Source organism: Tachyglossus aculeatus, chromosome 6 (assembly GCF_015852505.1).
Source record: "Tachyglossus aculeatus isolate mTacAcu1 chromosome 6, mTacAcu1.pri, whole genome shotgun sequence".
NCBI classification, from domain to species: Eukaryota; Metazoa; Chordata; class Mammalia; order Monotremata; family Tachyglossidae; genus Tachyglossus; species Tachyglossus aculeatus.
In genome coordinates this window covers 57591145-57603437 of record NC_052071.1, presented here as the reverse complement: position 1 = coordinate 57603437, position 12293 = coordinate 57591145, and the positions used below count along the sequence as shown (strand labels likewise).

At 43.2% G+C, this 12293-nt stretch overlaps 1 protein-coding gene across 1 annotated transcript in view; it reads left to right on the top strand.

Moving 5' to 3' along the window:
- The window catches only part of KLHL4 (kelch like family member 4), a 183451-nt gene that overhangs the window by 128693 nt on the left and 42465 nt on the right, over positions 1-12293 (top strand). Inside the window, exons 2-4 of the mRNA XM_038748011.1 lie at positions 4027-4200; positions 6729-6865; positions 10275-10471. Of these exons, the coding sequence (XP_038603939.1) occupies positions 4058-4200; positions 6729-6865; positions 10275-10471 (477 nt within the window). The 5' untranslated portion in view covers positions 4027-4057. The remainder of the gene's footprint in view (positions 1-4026; positions 4201-6728; positions 6866-10274; positions 10472-12293) is intronic.

The following is a 12293-nucleotide window of genomic DNA, read 5'->3' as shown; positions in this document are numbered from 1 at the left end:
AGTTCTGCCACGTTTTCCCTCTGGATCCGTTCTCTTCACTTTAATGGTGAGCTCTCTCTTTGAGCTAAGGACCTTATCAAAATGAATATCTCTGGGTTCTTTTTCTCTTAGTACACTTCTTCACATATTTGAAAGTGTTTTAATGAACGCTATTACTGCTTAGTGGTCGACTGGATAATCTAGAGTCTGCTCTTCTGTAGCACTTATATTCATATTTTGATCCTGTATCGCTTCCTCTCATAAATACTTTATTTTAGTGCTTGAGTCCCCTCTAGAAGATCGTTGAGGGCAAGGATCAAGCCTTCTAATTCTACTGGACTCTCTCTTCCAAGTGCTCTGTCCACAGTATACACCCAAGAAATATTAACTGTTGACTGATGTTTCAATGCACAAGTTTCTACACTGAAACTCAAAGTTATATTTCTAATCAGAAAGTTAAGTACAACCTAAGTTTTCATTGACAAACATCACCAGGCTCAGAACAATCATTAACCAAACTGCATTTGAGAACCACCCTTGAAATGCGAATTCATTATTTAGATTACTTCAGAAGGGCTGAAATGATGCTATTTATCTTGGATGCTTGCCTTCTCAAACATCTTTTCTCTTGCTTATCCCCCCAACCTACCACCCCAGAATTCTGTGCTAAACACCCACTTACAAACATAACAATATTAATGACAATAATGATGATGATCATTTAGTAAGTATTAATTAAGAGCCAAGCGGGTTTTCTAAAAGCTAGGGTTGATACAAGATTACGCAGTTAGACCCAGTACCTCTCCCACATAAGCCTTCCAGTTTAAAAAAGAAAACAAGTCTTCTAGATAGTGAGCCTGTTGTCGGCAGGGATTATCTCTATTTGTTGCTGAATTGTATTTTCCAAGTGCTTAGTACAGTGCTCTGCACATAGTAAGCGCTCCATAAATACGATTGATGATGATGATGATGAATGAACAAACGAATAAAAAGCTGAGACACCACAAGTTGTAGTGGAAAGCGCAAGGGGCTAGGAGTCAAAGGACCTGGGTTATAATCCCAGATCCACCACGTCTGCTGGCTCACCTTGGGCAATTCACTTAACTTCTCTGGGTCTCAGTTACCTCATCTGTAAAATGGAGATTAAATTCTAATTCCTACTATTTAGACTGTGAGCCCCAAGTGGGACAACGACTGTGTCTAACGAGATTCATTTTCATTCATTCATTTAATCGCATGTAGTTTGTAGATACTCCATGCTGTGCACTGTACTAAGCGCTTGGAAGAGTACAATACAACAATAAACAGTTACATTCCACGCCCACTTACCAGAGTTTAGTACAGTGCTTGGCATGCAGCAAGTGCTTAACAAGTACCATAAAAAAGTGGGTGGGAAAACAGGTAGGGAAACCCCATTTCACAGATGAGGAATCTGAGCCACAGATTATTTAAGTGACTTGCCCAAAGTCACACAGCAGTCATGTGGCAGAGCCAGGATCGGAAGTCAGGTCTTCCGACTCAGGCCTGTGATCTTTCCCTTATTCATTCATTCATTCAATCATATTTATTGAGCGCTTACTATGTGATGATGATGGTTATGGCATTTGTTAAGCACTCACTATGCGCAAAGCACTGTTCTAAGCACTGGGGAAGATACAAGACGATCAGGTTGTCCCACGTGGGGCTCACAGTCTTCATCCCCATTTTAGAGAAGGGGGAACTGAGGCACAGAGAAGTGAAGTGATTTGTCCAAGGTCGAGCACTGTACTAAGTGCTTGGGAAGCACAAGTCAGTAACATATAGAGACGGTCCCTACCCAACAACAGGCTCACAGTCTAGATGGGGGAGACAGGCAACAAAGCAAAACATGGAGAATCAGCATGGCTCAGTGGAGAGAGCATGGACTTTGGATTCAGAGGTCATGGGTTCATATCCCGGTTCTGCCAACTGTCAGCTGTGTGACTTTGGGCAAGTCAATTCACTTCTCTGTGCTTCAGTTACCTCATCTGGAAAATGGGATTAAAGTAGTGAGCCCCCCGTGGGACAACCTGATCACCTTGTAACCTTCCCAGCGCTTAGAACAGTGCTTTGCACATAGTAAGTGCTTAACAAATACCATTATTATTATTATTATTATTATTATTATTATATAGACAGGTGTCAAAATCATCAGAACAAATAGAATTAAAGCTATATGCACATCATTAACAAAATAAATAGACTAGTAAATATGTACAACTAAAACAGAGTAATAAATCTGTAGAAATATATATATATATATATATATATATACAATTCCCTGTGCCTCAGTTACCTTATCTGTGAAATGGAGATGGAGACAGTGATTCCTATGGAGGATGAGGACTGTGTATAACTCAATTATCTTATTATGGAATTATTATAATGACATTTGTTATGAGCTTACTATGTGCCGGGCACTGTTCTAAGCATGCGGGTAGATACAAGCATATTTGGTTGGACAGCCTGTCCCATATGGGGCTCACATTCTCAATCCCCATTTTACAGATGAGGTAAATGAGGCTCAGAGAAGTAAAGGGACTTGGCCAAGGTCACACAGCAGACAAGTGGTAGAGCGGGGATTAGAACTCGTGACCTTCTGATTCCCAAGCCTCTGCTCTATCCCCTGTCATGCTGCTCCTCTCACCAGCTTATATTATTGTGTAATAATAATGATGGCTTTGTAAAGCACTCACTATGTGCAAAGCACTGTTCTAAGCGCTGGGGAGGATATGAGGTGATCAGGTTGTCCCACGGGGGGCTCACAGTCTTCATCCCCATTTTACAGATGAGGTAACTGAGGCACAGAGAAGTGAAGTGACTTGCCCGAAGTCACACAGCTGACAAGTGGCAGAGCCGGGATTTGAACCCATGACCTCTGACTCCCAAGCCTGTGCTCTTGTCACTGAGTCATGCTGCTTCATCCACCCAACACTTAATACAGTGTCTGCTCTTTACAGCCAGGGAATGCATCTGTTTACTGTTGCATCATACTCTCCCAAGCGCTTAGTACAATGTTCTGCACCCAGTAAGCACTCACTAAATATGACTGAAAGACTGAATGAATGAATGGCACGTAGTAAGTGCTTAAGAACCACCATGAACAATGAATAAACAAAGTACTGCTTGAGTCTAATAATAATAATAATAATAATAATAATGGCATTTGTTAAGTGCTTACTATGTGCAAAGCACTGTTCTAAGCGCTGGGGGGATACAACATGATCAGGTTGTCCCACGTGGGGCTCACAGTCAATCTTCATTTACAGATGAGGTAACCGAGGCTCAGAGAAGTTAAGTGACTTGCCCAAGGTCACACAGCAGACATGTGGCGGAGTCAGGATTTGAACCCATGACCTCTGACTCCAAAGTTCGTGCTCTTTCCACCGAGCCACGCTAATACTGCATAACTTTGCTACATCTTGATCCTACCTCATCTTCTGTATTAATTAAAGTTTTAATTGAAAAAAATCTAAATATAACAGCACCTGAAAGCAGGGGCAGTTAATATTGATAGAAGGCCATGAAGGGATTTATGACTTCTCGCTCTGGCAAGCACGACGCTTAGTACAGTGCTCTGCACACCGTAAGCGCTCCCTTCAAGGCCCTGCTGAGAGCTCACCTCCTCCAGGAGGCCTTCCCAGACTGAGCCCCTTCCTTCCTCTCCCCCTCGTCCCCCTCTCCATCCCCCCATCTTACCTCCTTCCCTTCCCCACAGCACCTGTATATATGTATATATGTTTGTACATATTTATTACTCTATTAATTTATTTTACTTGTACATATCTATTCTATTTATTTTATTTTGCTAGTATGTTTGGTTTTGTTCTCTGTCTCCCCCTTTTAGACTGTGAGCCCACTGTTGGGTAGGGACTGTCTCTATATGTTGCCAATTTGTACTTCCCAAGTGCTTGGTACAGTGCTCTGCACATAGTAAGCGCTCAGTAAATATGATTGATGATGATGATAAATACAATTCAATGAATGACGTATTATTTCCAATCTCACTGCCTGTCTCTCATCTTCCAGCTCATCCCCAGGTAGCTGCTCCCCTCAGGGAATGAAGGGCAATGGCTCCGACGAGTTCTTTCACTCCATCAACCACGCAGAACAGACGTTCCGCAAGATGGAGAGCTACCTCCAGCAGAAGCAGCTCTGTGATGTGCTCCTCATTGCCGGAGACCACAAAATCCCAGCCCACAGGTAACGGACAGGCTTCTGAGCCACCCAGGGGAGCCCACTTAACCATCTGATATTCAACCGGTCATCAACAGTGGTGATTGAGTGCCTAAACGACGCTGAGCACTGTACTAAGCACTTGGTATAGTCCGGTGGAATTAGTAGACACGCTCCCTGCTCTCAAGGAGTTGAAATCTATTGGGCGGAGATGGACTGTTAAGGTTCAGAGAAGCAGCGTGGCTCAGTGGAAAGAGCCCGGGCTTTGGAGTCCGAGGCCATGGGTTCGTATCCCGGCTCCGCCACATGTCTGCTGTGGGCAAGTCACTTCACTTCTCTGAGCCTCAGTTCCCTCATCTGGAAAATGGGGATGATGACTGTGAGCCCCACGTGGGACAACCTGATCACCTTGTATAATAATAATAATAATAATAGTGGTATTTATTAAGCACTTACTATGTGCAAAGCACTGTTCTACGCACTGGGGAAGTTACAAGGTGATCAAGTTGTCCCACGTGAGGCTCACAGTCTTCGTCCCCATTTTACTGATGAGGTAACTGAGGCCCAGAGAAGTTAAGTGACTTGCCCAAAGTCACACAGCTGACAATTGGCAGAGCCGGGATTTGAACCCATGACTTCTGACTCCAAAGCCCGGGCTCTATCCACCGAGCCACGCTGCTTCTCCTGTATCCCCCCCAGCACTTAGAACAGTGCTTTGCACATATTAAGCGCTTAACAAATGCCTTCATTATTATTATTATTATTATAAGAGAAGATAATGGGTCTGGGAGCTGGGTTTGTATCTTGACCCCACCAACCACATGCCTGTTTGGGTGACCTTGGGTAAGTCACTTAACTTTTCTGGACCTCATTTTCCTCTTTTGAAAAATGGGGATTGAATACTGTCATTCATTCATTCATTCAATCGTATTTATTGAGTGCTTACTGTATGCAGAGAACTGTAGTAATCGCTTGGGAAGTACAAGTTGGCAACATATAGAGATGGTTCCTACCCAACAGTGGGCTCACAGTTTAGAAGATCTTGTGTCTGTGCCAGTGCTTAATACAGTGCTTGGCGCACAGCAAATGCTTAACCGCCACCACAATTATCACTATTATTTTAGGAGGGAGAGGAAAAAGATGATCCCTGTATTTCCTCCTCTGCCTCCACAGCTGGAAAAAGGGGTGAAAGAAATCCCACTAACCTTAAGTTACCTTACCTCCACCCGTCTGTTCTTGTCCATCTGTTTTTCCATTCATAGTCATAATTTTACGCAAGAACAAATCAGTCAATTAATCAATGGCATTTGTTGAGTACTAACTGGGTGCAGAGCACTGTACTAAACGCTAAACACAAAAACGGGAAGCGGCATGGAGTAGTGAATAGAACACAGTCTTGGGAATCAGAAGGTCATGGCTCTGCCACTTGTCTGCTCTGTGGCTTTGGGCAAGTCACTTCACTTCTCTGGGCCTCATTTACCTCATCTATAAAATGGGGATTAAGACTGTGAGCCCTATGCTGGACAGGGGCTATGTTCAACCCAATTTAATTGCATCCACCCCAGTGCTTAGAACAGGGCCTGGCACATAGTAATTGCTTAAACAAGTGCTATAATTATCATTATTGGAAGAATATGATAGAATAAGTAGTGATTTGTTTTGCCCTCGAGGAGTTTATGACCATGTGTCTCAAACGAATCAGACCAATATTCACCCAGGAAAGCCAATTATGGCCCACCCACCCATGAACTGATCTAAGTCCACCTTGATCGTTCTGGTATTCTCAGTCTGCCCAGCTTCCTGTGGCTCTGACTTCTAGAGCTCATCGCCAACTGGGTGAAGAAATATTTTATTCGTTTATTAACCAACTGTTGGTTCATGGCAGGACCCTTGTTTGTTTGTGATTTGCAACTGCAGAAACACTACTTTAGATCTAATTGTTCTGCAGCCTCAGTCCCACTTCTATCTAACCCCCAGTGTCACTGCATCACTTGCTTGGCCAATCAAACATTAGCTCTTTTCCACATACGTCTTTTTAAAATTGTATTTGTTAAGCGTTTGCTATGTGCCAGACACTGTACTACAATCAGGTAGTACAATATAATAGTACAATTTAATCAGGTTGGACAGAATCCATGTCCCACATGGGGCTCACAGTCTTAATCCCTATTGTACATAGGAGGTAACGCAGTGAATTTACAGATAATTTAAGTGATTTGCCCAAGATCACACAGCAGACAAATAACAGAGGTGGTATAGAACATAGGTTGTTCTGATTTACTAGCCCATCCTTTAACCATTAGGCGATGCTGCTTCTCTTGTTAATTAATTATGGTATTTGTTAAGCACTTACTATCTGACGAGCACTGGTCTAAGCTCTGGGATAGATAGATGCTAATCAGGTTGCCCCAGGTGGGGCTCTGTCACCCATCGACCGGGAACAGGTTCATTCAGTAATCGGTGAGGAGAGGGAGAGGGAGAGGGAGAGGGAGAGGGAGAGAGAGAGAATTCCAGACTAACCGACGTTCTCCTGAAACCCCTCTTCATTCATTAAGGCTCGTTCTCAGTGCCGTGTCTGACTACTTTGCCGCAATGTTCACCAATGATGTGCGTGAGGCCAAACAAAAAGAGATCAAGATGGAAGGCGTGGACCCTGATGCTCTCAAGGCACTGGTGCACTATGCCTATACAGGTAAGAGGGGTCTGCAAAATTACTCTAAGGAGACAGGTGATCGTGTTTCAGATGGGCAAATGCCCAGTCTGTATTGATCAATCAATCAATGGTACTTATTGAGCGCTTACTGTCTCCCCCTTCTAGACTGTGAGCCCATTGTTGGGTAGAGACAGTCTTGATATGTTGCCGACTTATACTTCCCAAGCGCTTTGTACAGTGCTCTGCACACAGTAAGCCCTTAATAAATACAACTGAATGAATGAATATGCAGGATGCTGTCCTAAGTTCTTCGGAGAGTATAGTACAATAATAATAATAATAGCAATTATTAAGTGCTTACTGTGTGCAAAACACTGTTCTAAGTGCTGGGGAGGTTACAAGGTGATTGGCTTGTCCCATGGGGGGCTCACAGTCTTTATCCCCATTTTACAGTTGAGGTAACTGAGGCACAGAGGAGCTAAGTGACTTGCCCAAAGTCAGACAGCTGACAACTGGTGGAACCGGGATTTGAACCCCTGACCTCTGACTCCCAAACCCGTGCTCCTTCCACTGAGCCACGCTGTTTCTCCAACCAATCTAGTTGGTAGTTGTGTTCCTGGCTCACAATGAGTTCACAGCCTAGAAATAAAGGGTGGGCACTGACCTCGCTCTGGTCGGTAAAATTTCCTGAAAGAGAGGAAGGAATGCCAACTAAATTAATCTTCTGAGTAGGTCGTGTGGAGAGATTCAAATGGAAAGTACTGCCATTTCCCAGCTCATTCTGTAAGCTCACTTTGGGCAGGGAATTCAGCTGTTATATTGCTATGTTCATTCATTCAATCATATTTATTGACCGCTTTCTGTGTGCAGAGCAACGTACTAAGCGCTTGAGAAGTACAAGCCGGCAACATATAGAGATGGTCCCTACCCAACAATGGGCTCACAATCTGGAAGGGGGAGACAGACAACAAAACAAAACACGTAGACAGGTGTCAAGTCATCAGAACAAATGCAATTAAATCTAAATGCACATCATTAACAAAATAATTAGAATAGTAAATATGTACAAGTAAAATAAATAGAATAAATAGATAGACTATGTCATATTCTCCCAAACGCTTTGAATAGGGCTCTGCATACGGTAAGCTCTCAATTAATTCGAAAGATTGATCGCTTCCTTAAGTACATACATTTATACTTGGAGTTGTCATCACAAATTGAATGGACTGTACAGTGCTCTGCACACAGTAAGTGCTCATTAAATATGATTGAATGAATGAGGGCTAGTGCTGTAGATAAGTGCTGGGGCAGACACCAGATAGTCAGATTGGACTCAGGCTCTGATGTACAAGGGAGGAAGAAGACTAAACCCTCCTCTCCTCATCTGTGTCACCCTGAATAGTTCCCTTCACTCAGCACCCCTCCCAGCTCCACGACACTTATGTATAGAGCAGTTATTTATTTATTCATTATTTGTTTATTTATATCAATATCTGTCTCCATCTCTAGACTGTAAGCTTATTGTGGGCAGGGAAAGTGCTTATTGTTATACTGTATTCTCCCATATGCTGAGTATGCTGCCTTGCCAGCAGTAAGCACTCAGTAAACACAACTGAATGAATGAATTAATTAACTCTCAGAGGCAGGGAGAGCAAGTATCTTATCCCTGTTTTACATGTTAGGAAACCAAGGCCCAGAGAGGTTATCATTTGATTAAAGTCAGACCTACTTTAGGTATGCTTCTTGCAAGGAGCTGAAATAGGACACAGCTGACCAAACAGTTCTAACTACTGCAAGTTGCTTTCAAGGGGGCACTCCTTCCTGTTTTCACGTGTAAATATTTCAACATGCCTCTGGCCCTTGATCGTGATCAGAGTCACCCCGAGACTCTGGAACTTGTCGAGTTTATAAGAGAAAAAAAAGAAAAGATAAAGGAAGTCAACCAATTTCCTGACCTGTACTTTAAATTCCAGCCCTCTGAAGGGAATGTCCAGCTAGCTACCCCAAATCCTTTCACATACCCCTCAGTCCTGGCCAATCAATCAGTCATCTATTTATTGAGCAGCTACTGTGTGCAGAACATTGAACTAAACCCTGCGGAGATAGAATTACAATAGAATTATATATCCAGTAGAATAAGAAGACATAATCCCTGTCCTTCTAGGGTTTACAGTCTAGTGACCACCCAATTGGTGCCATCCTAATACCATCCTACTTAGGCCCCAGAATGAATTCTTTCTTCATTAAAGTTTAGTTTTCTTATATCCCTGGGCAAATTTCAAATTCTGTGGGCACTGGATCCGTGCCTCGGGTTTCAAGGACAGACATTAGAAGTCCATTTTTCATCTTTCTCCATGGCCTCTTGAGATGGTGTGGCAGGCCTCTACCCCTTTGAAGTCAGGGAAAAGAAATTACTTATTAAAGGACTCCAAAATGGATCAGAAGCATGAAACAGCAGCGCATTAGAAGCAATTTCTTCTCCTGACAGAGCCTCATAGGTGGAATAGGTTTCTCAGACGGTGGATGCTAGGCTCTTTTTCTGAAAAAAATTAAACATTAACCAACATTCAAATGTTATCTTAGGGTGTTTCATTGAATTGAATTGAACTGAAGAAAAGGAAAGGAGGACCTGGTCAGGGAAGGCTTTTTCGTGGATTCAGTAGGGTTTGTAAAGATTAGGGAGACTGCTGATATGTCCACTGTGTGGGTAGGGGGTGGGAGCCTTCCCAGACTGAGCCCCCATTTTCCTCTCCTTCTCTCCGTCACCCCCCATCCTACCTCCTTCCCCTCCCGACAGCACCTGTATATATGTTTGTACAGATTTATTTTACTTGTACATATTTACTATTCTATTTATTTTGTTAATGATGTGCATATAGTCTTAATTCTATTTGTTCTGACGATTTTGACACCTGTCTACATGTTTTGTTTTGTTGTCTGTCTCCCCCTTCTAGACTGTGAGCCTTTTCTTGGGTAGGGACCGTCTTTATGTGGTCAACTTGTATTTCCCAAGTGCTTAGTACAGTGTTCTGCACACAGTAAGCGCTAAATAAATACGATTGAATGAATGAATGAATGAATGATTGTGTCCCATCCAATTGCTCGTATCCACCCCACCGTTTAGTTCAGTGCCTGGCACATAGTAAGCACTTAACAAATACCAGTATTATTATCACTACAGGAGACTTTTTCATCACCTTCCCTGTCACATGGAGCTCTGCTCACAATCAGAGGCTAACACTGTGCCAAAAAATATCGAGGAACAACCCATTCATTCAATCATATTTACTGAGCACTTATTGTGTGCAGAGCACTGTAGTAACCCAACATTTAGGAGTCTGCCTGGGACTCAGTCCTTAGTACAGCAAGCTCCCAGTGAATGCCTCTGGTTAACTGAGTGGGAGAAAACAAATCGAGACACTCATGCTCTTCAATGTCCACTCTACAGGTGTCTTAGAGCTGAAAGAAGATACGATCGAGAGCTTGCTGGCCGCAGCTTGCCTCCTGCAGCTGGCTCAAGTCATCGACGTTTGCTGCAACTTTCTCATGAAACAGCTGCATCCCTCCAACTGCTTAGGAATCCGCTCGTTTGCCGATGCCCAGGGTTGCCTGGACCTTCTGAAAGTGGCACATGCGTACACGATGGTAATGATGAGAAGAATAATGATGGTATTTGTTAAGCATTTACTATGTGTCTGGCACTGTTCTAAGCACTGGAGTAGATACATGGAAATCAGATTGTTCACAGTCCCTGTCTCACGTGGGGCCCGCAATCTTAATCCCCATTTTACAGATGAGGTACCTGAGGCCCAGAGAAGTTAAGTGACTTGCCCAAGGTTGCGCAGCAGACAAGTGATGGAGCCGGGATTTGAACATATGACCTTAATAATAATAATAATAATAATAATAATAATAATAATAATAATGTTGGTATTTGTTAAATGCTTACTATGTGCAAAGCACTGTTCTAAGTGCTGGGGTAGATACAAGGTGATCAGGTTGTCCCACGTGGGGCTCACAGTCTTCATCCCCATTTTATAGATGAGGGAACTGAGGCCCAGAGAAGTGAATTGACTTGCCTAAAGTCACACAGCTGACAAGTGGCAGAGCTGGGATTTGAACCCATGACCTCTGACTCCAAAACCCGGGCTCTTTCCACTAAGCCACACTTATGCCCAGGCCCGTGCTCTATCCACTACATCAAGCTGCTTCCCTCTGGGAGCTGAGATTGGAGTCTCTGCTAGGGAGGGTGTAGCACTCTGTGTGGGTTTGTGTGCATGTGTGTCTGTGTGTTTGTGTGTGTGTGTTAGGAGGAAGAGCGTATGAACACATTCTTATTTGAGGGCCTTGTCTGCAGAACCAGGCAGGTTCAGAACCTCTCCAGTTTGTGAGGAATGGTATTTGCTGAGCGCCTACTGAATATAATTCACTTTACTAAGCACTTGGGAGAGCTTGATGGAGTTACAAGACACCCTCCCTGCCCTCAAGGGCTTGCATTCTAATGGGGACATAGTCACAAGCTGTGGAAGCAGAATGAATAGAACAAATAATAATAATGATGATAATAATAATAATAATAATAATAATAATGGTATTTGTTAAGTGTTTAGTATGTGCCAAGCACTGTTCTAAGTGCTGGGGGAGATACAAGGTAATCAGGTTGTCCCACGTGGGGCTCACAGTCTTTAATCCCCATTTTACAGATGAGGTAACTGAGGCATAGAGAAGTTAAGTAACTTGCCCAAAGTCACACAGCTGACAAGTGGCAGAGCTGGGATTAGAACCCATGACGTCTGACTCCTAAGCCCATGCTCTTTCTACTGAGCCACACTGCTTCTCTAACAAGAGCTCATCTCCTCCAAGAGGCCTTCCCAGACTGAGCCCCCTATTTCCTCTCCTCCTCCCCATCCCCCCACCCTACCTCCTTCACCTCTCCACAGCATCTGTATATATGTTTGTACAGATTTATTACTCTATTTATTTTACTTGAACATATTTACTATTCTACTTATTTTGTTAATGGTGTGCATCTAGCTTTAATTCTATTTTTTCTGATGACACCTGTCCACATGTTTTGCTTTGTTGTCTGTCTCCCCCTTCTAGACTGTGAACCCGTTGTTGGGTAGGGACCGTCTCTAAATGTTGCCAACTTTTCCTTCCCAAGTGCTTAGTACAGTGCTCTGCACACAGTAAGTGCTCAATAAATATTACTGAATGAATGAATGACATGGGAGCATCATTATTGGTGAAAGGCAACCACTGCAGGTGGTTCTTAATTTGAAGGGAGAGTTTCAACAACACCCTCACTGGGTTCCCATGATTTATTCATTTGTATTTACGGTGTTTATTGAGTGCTGACTATGCAGAGCACTGTACTAAGCACTTGGGAGAGTACAATAAACAATGAACAGACACATCCCCTGCCCACAGCTTACAGTCTAGAGAGGGAGACAGACATTAAGTAAAT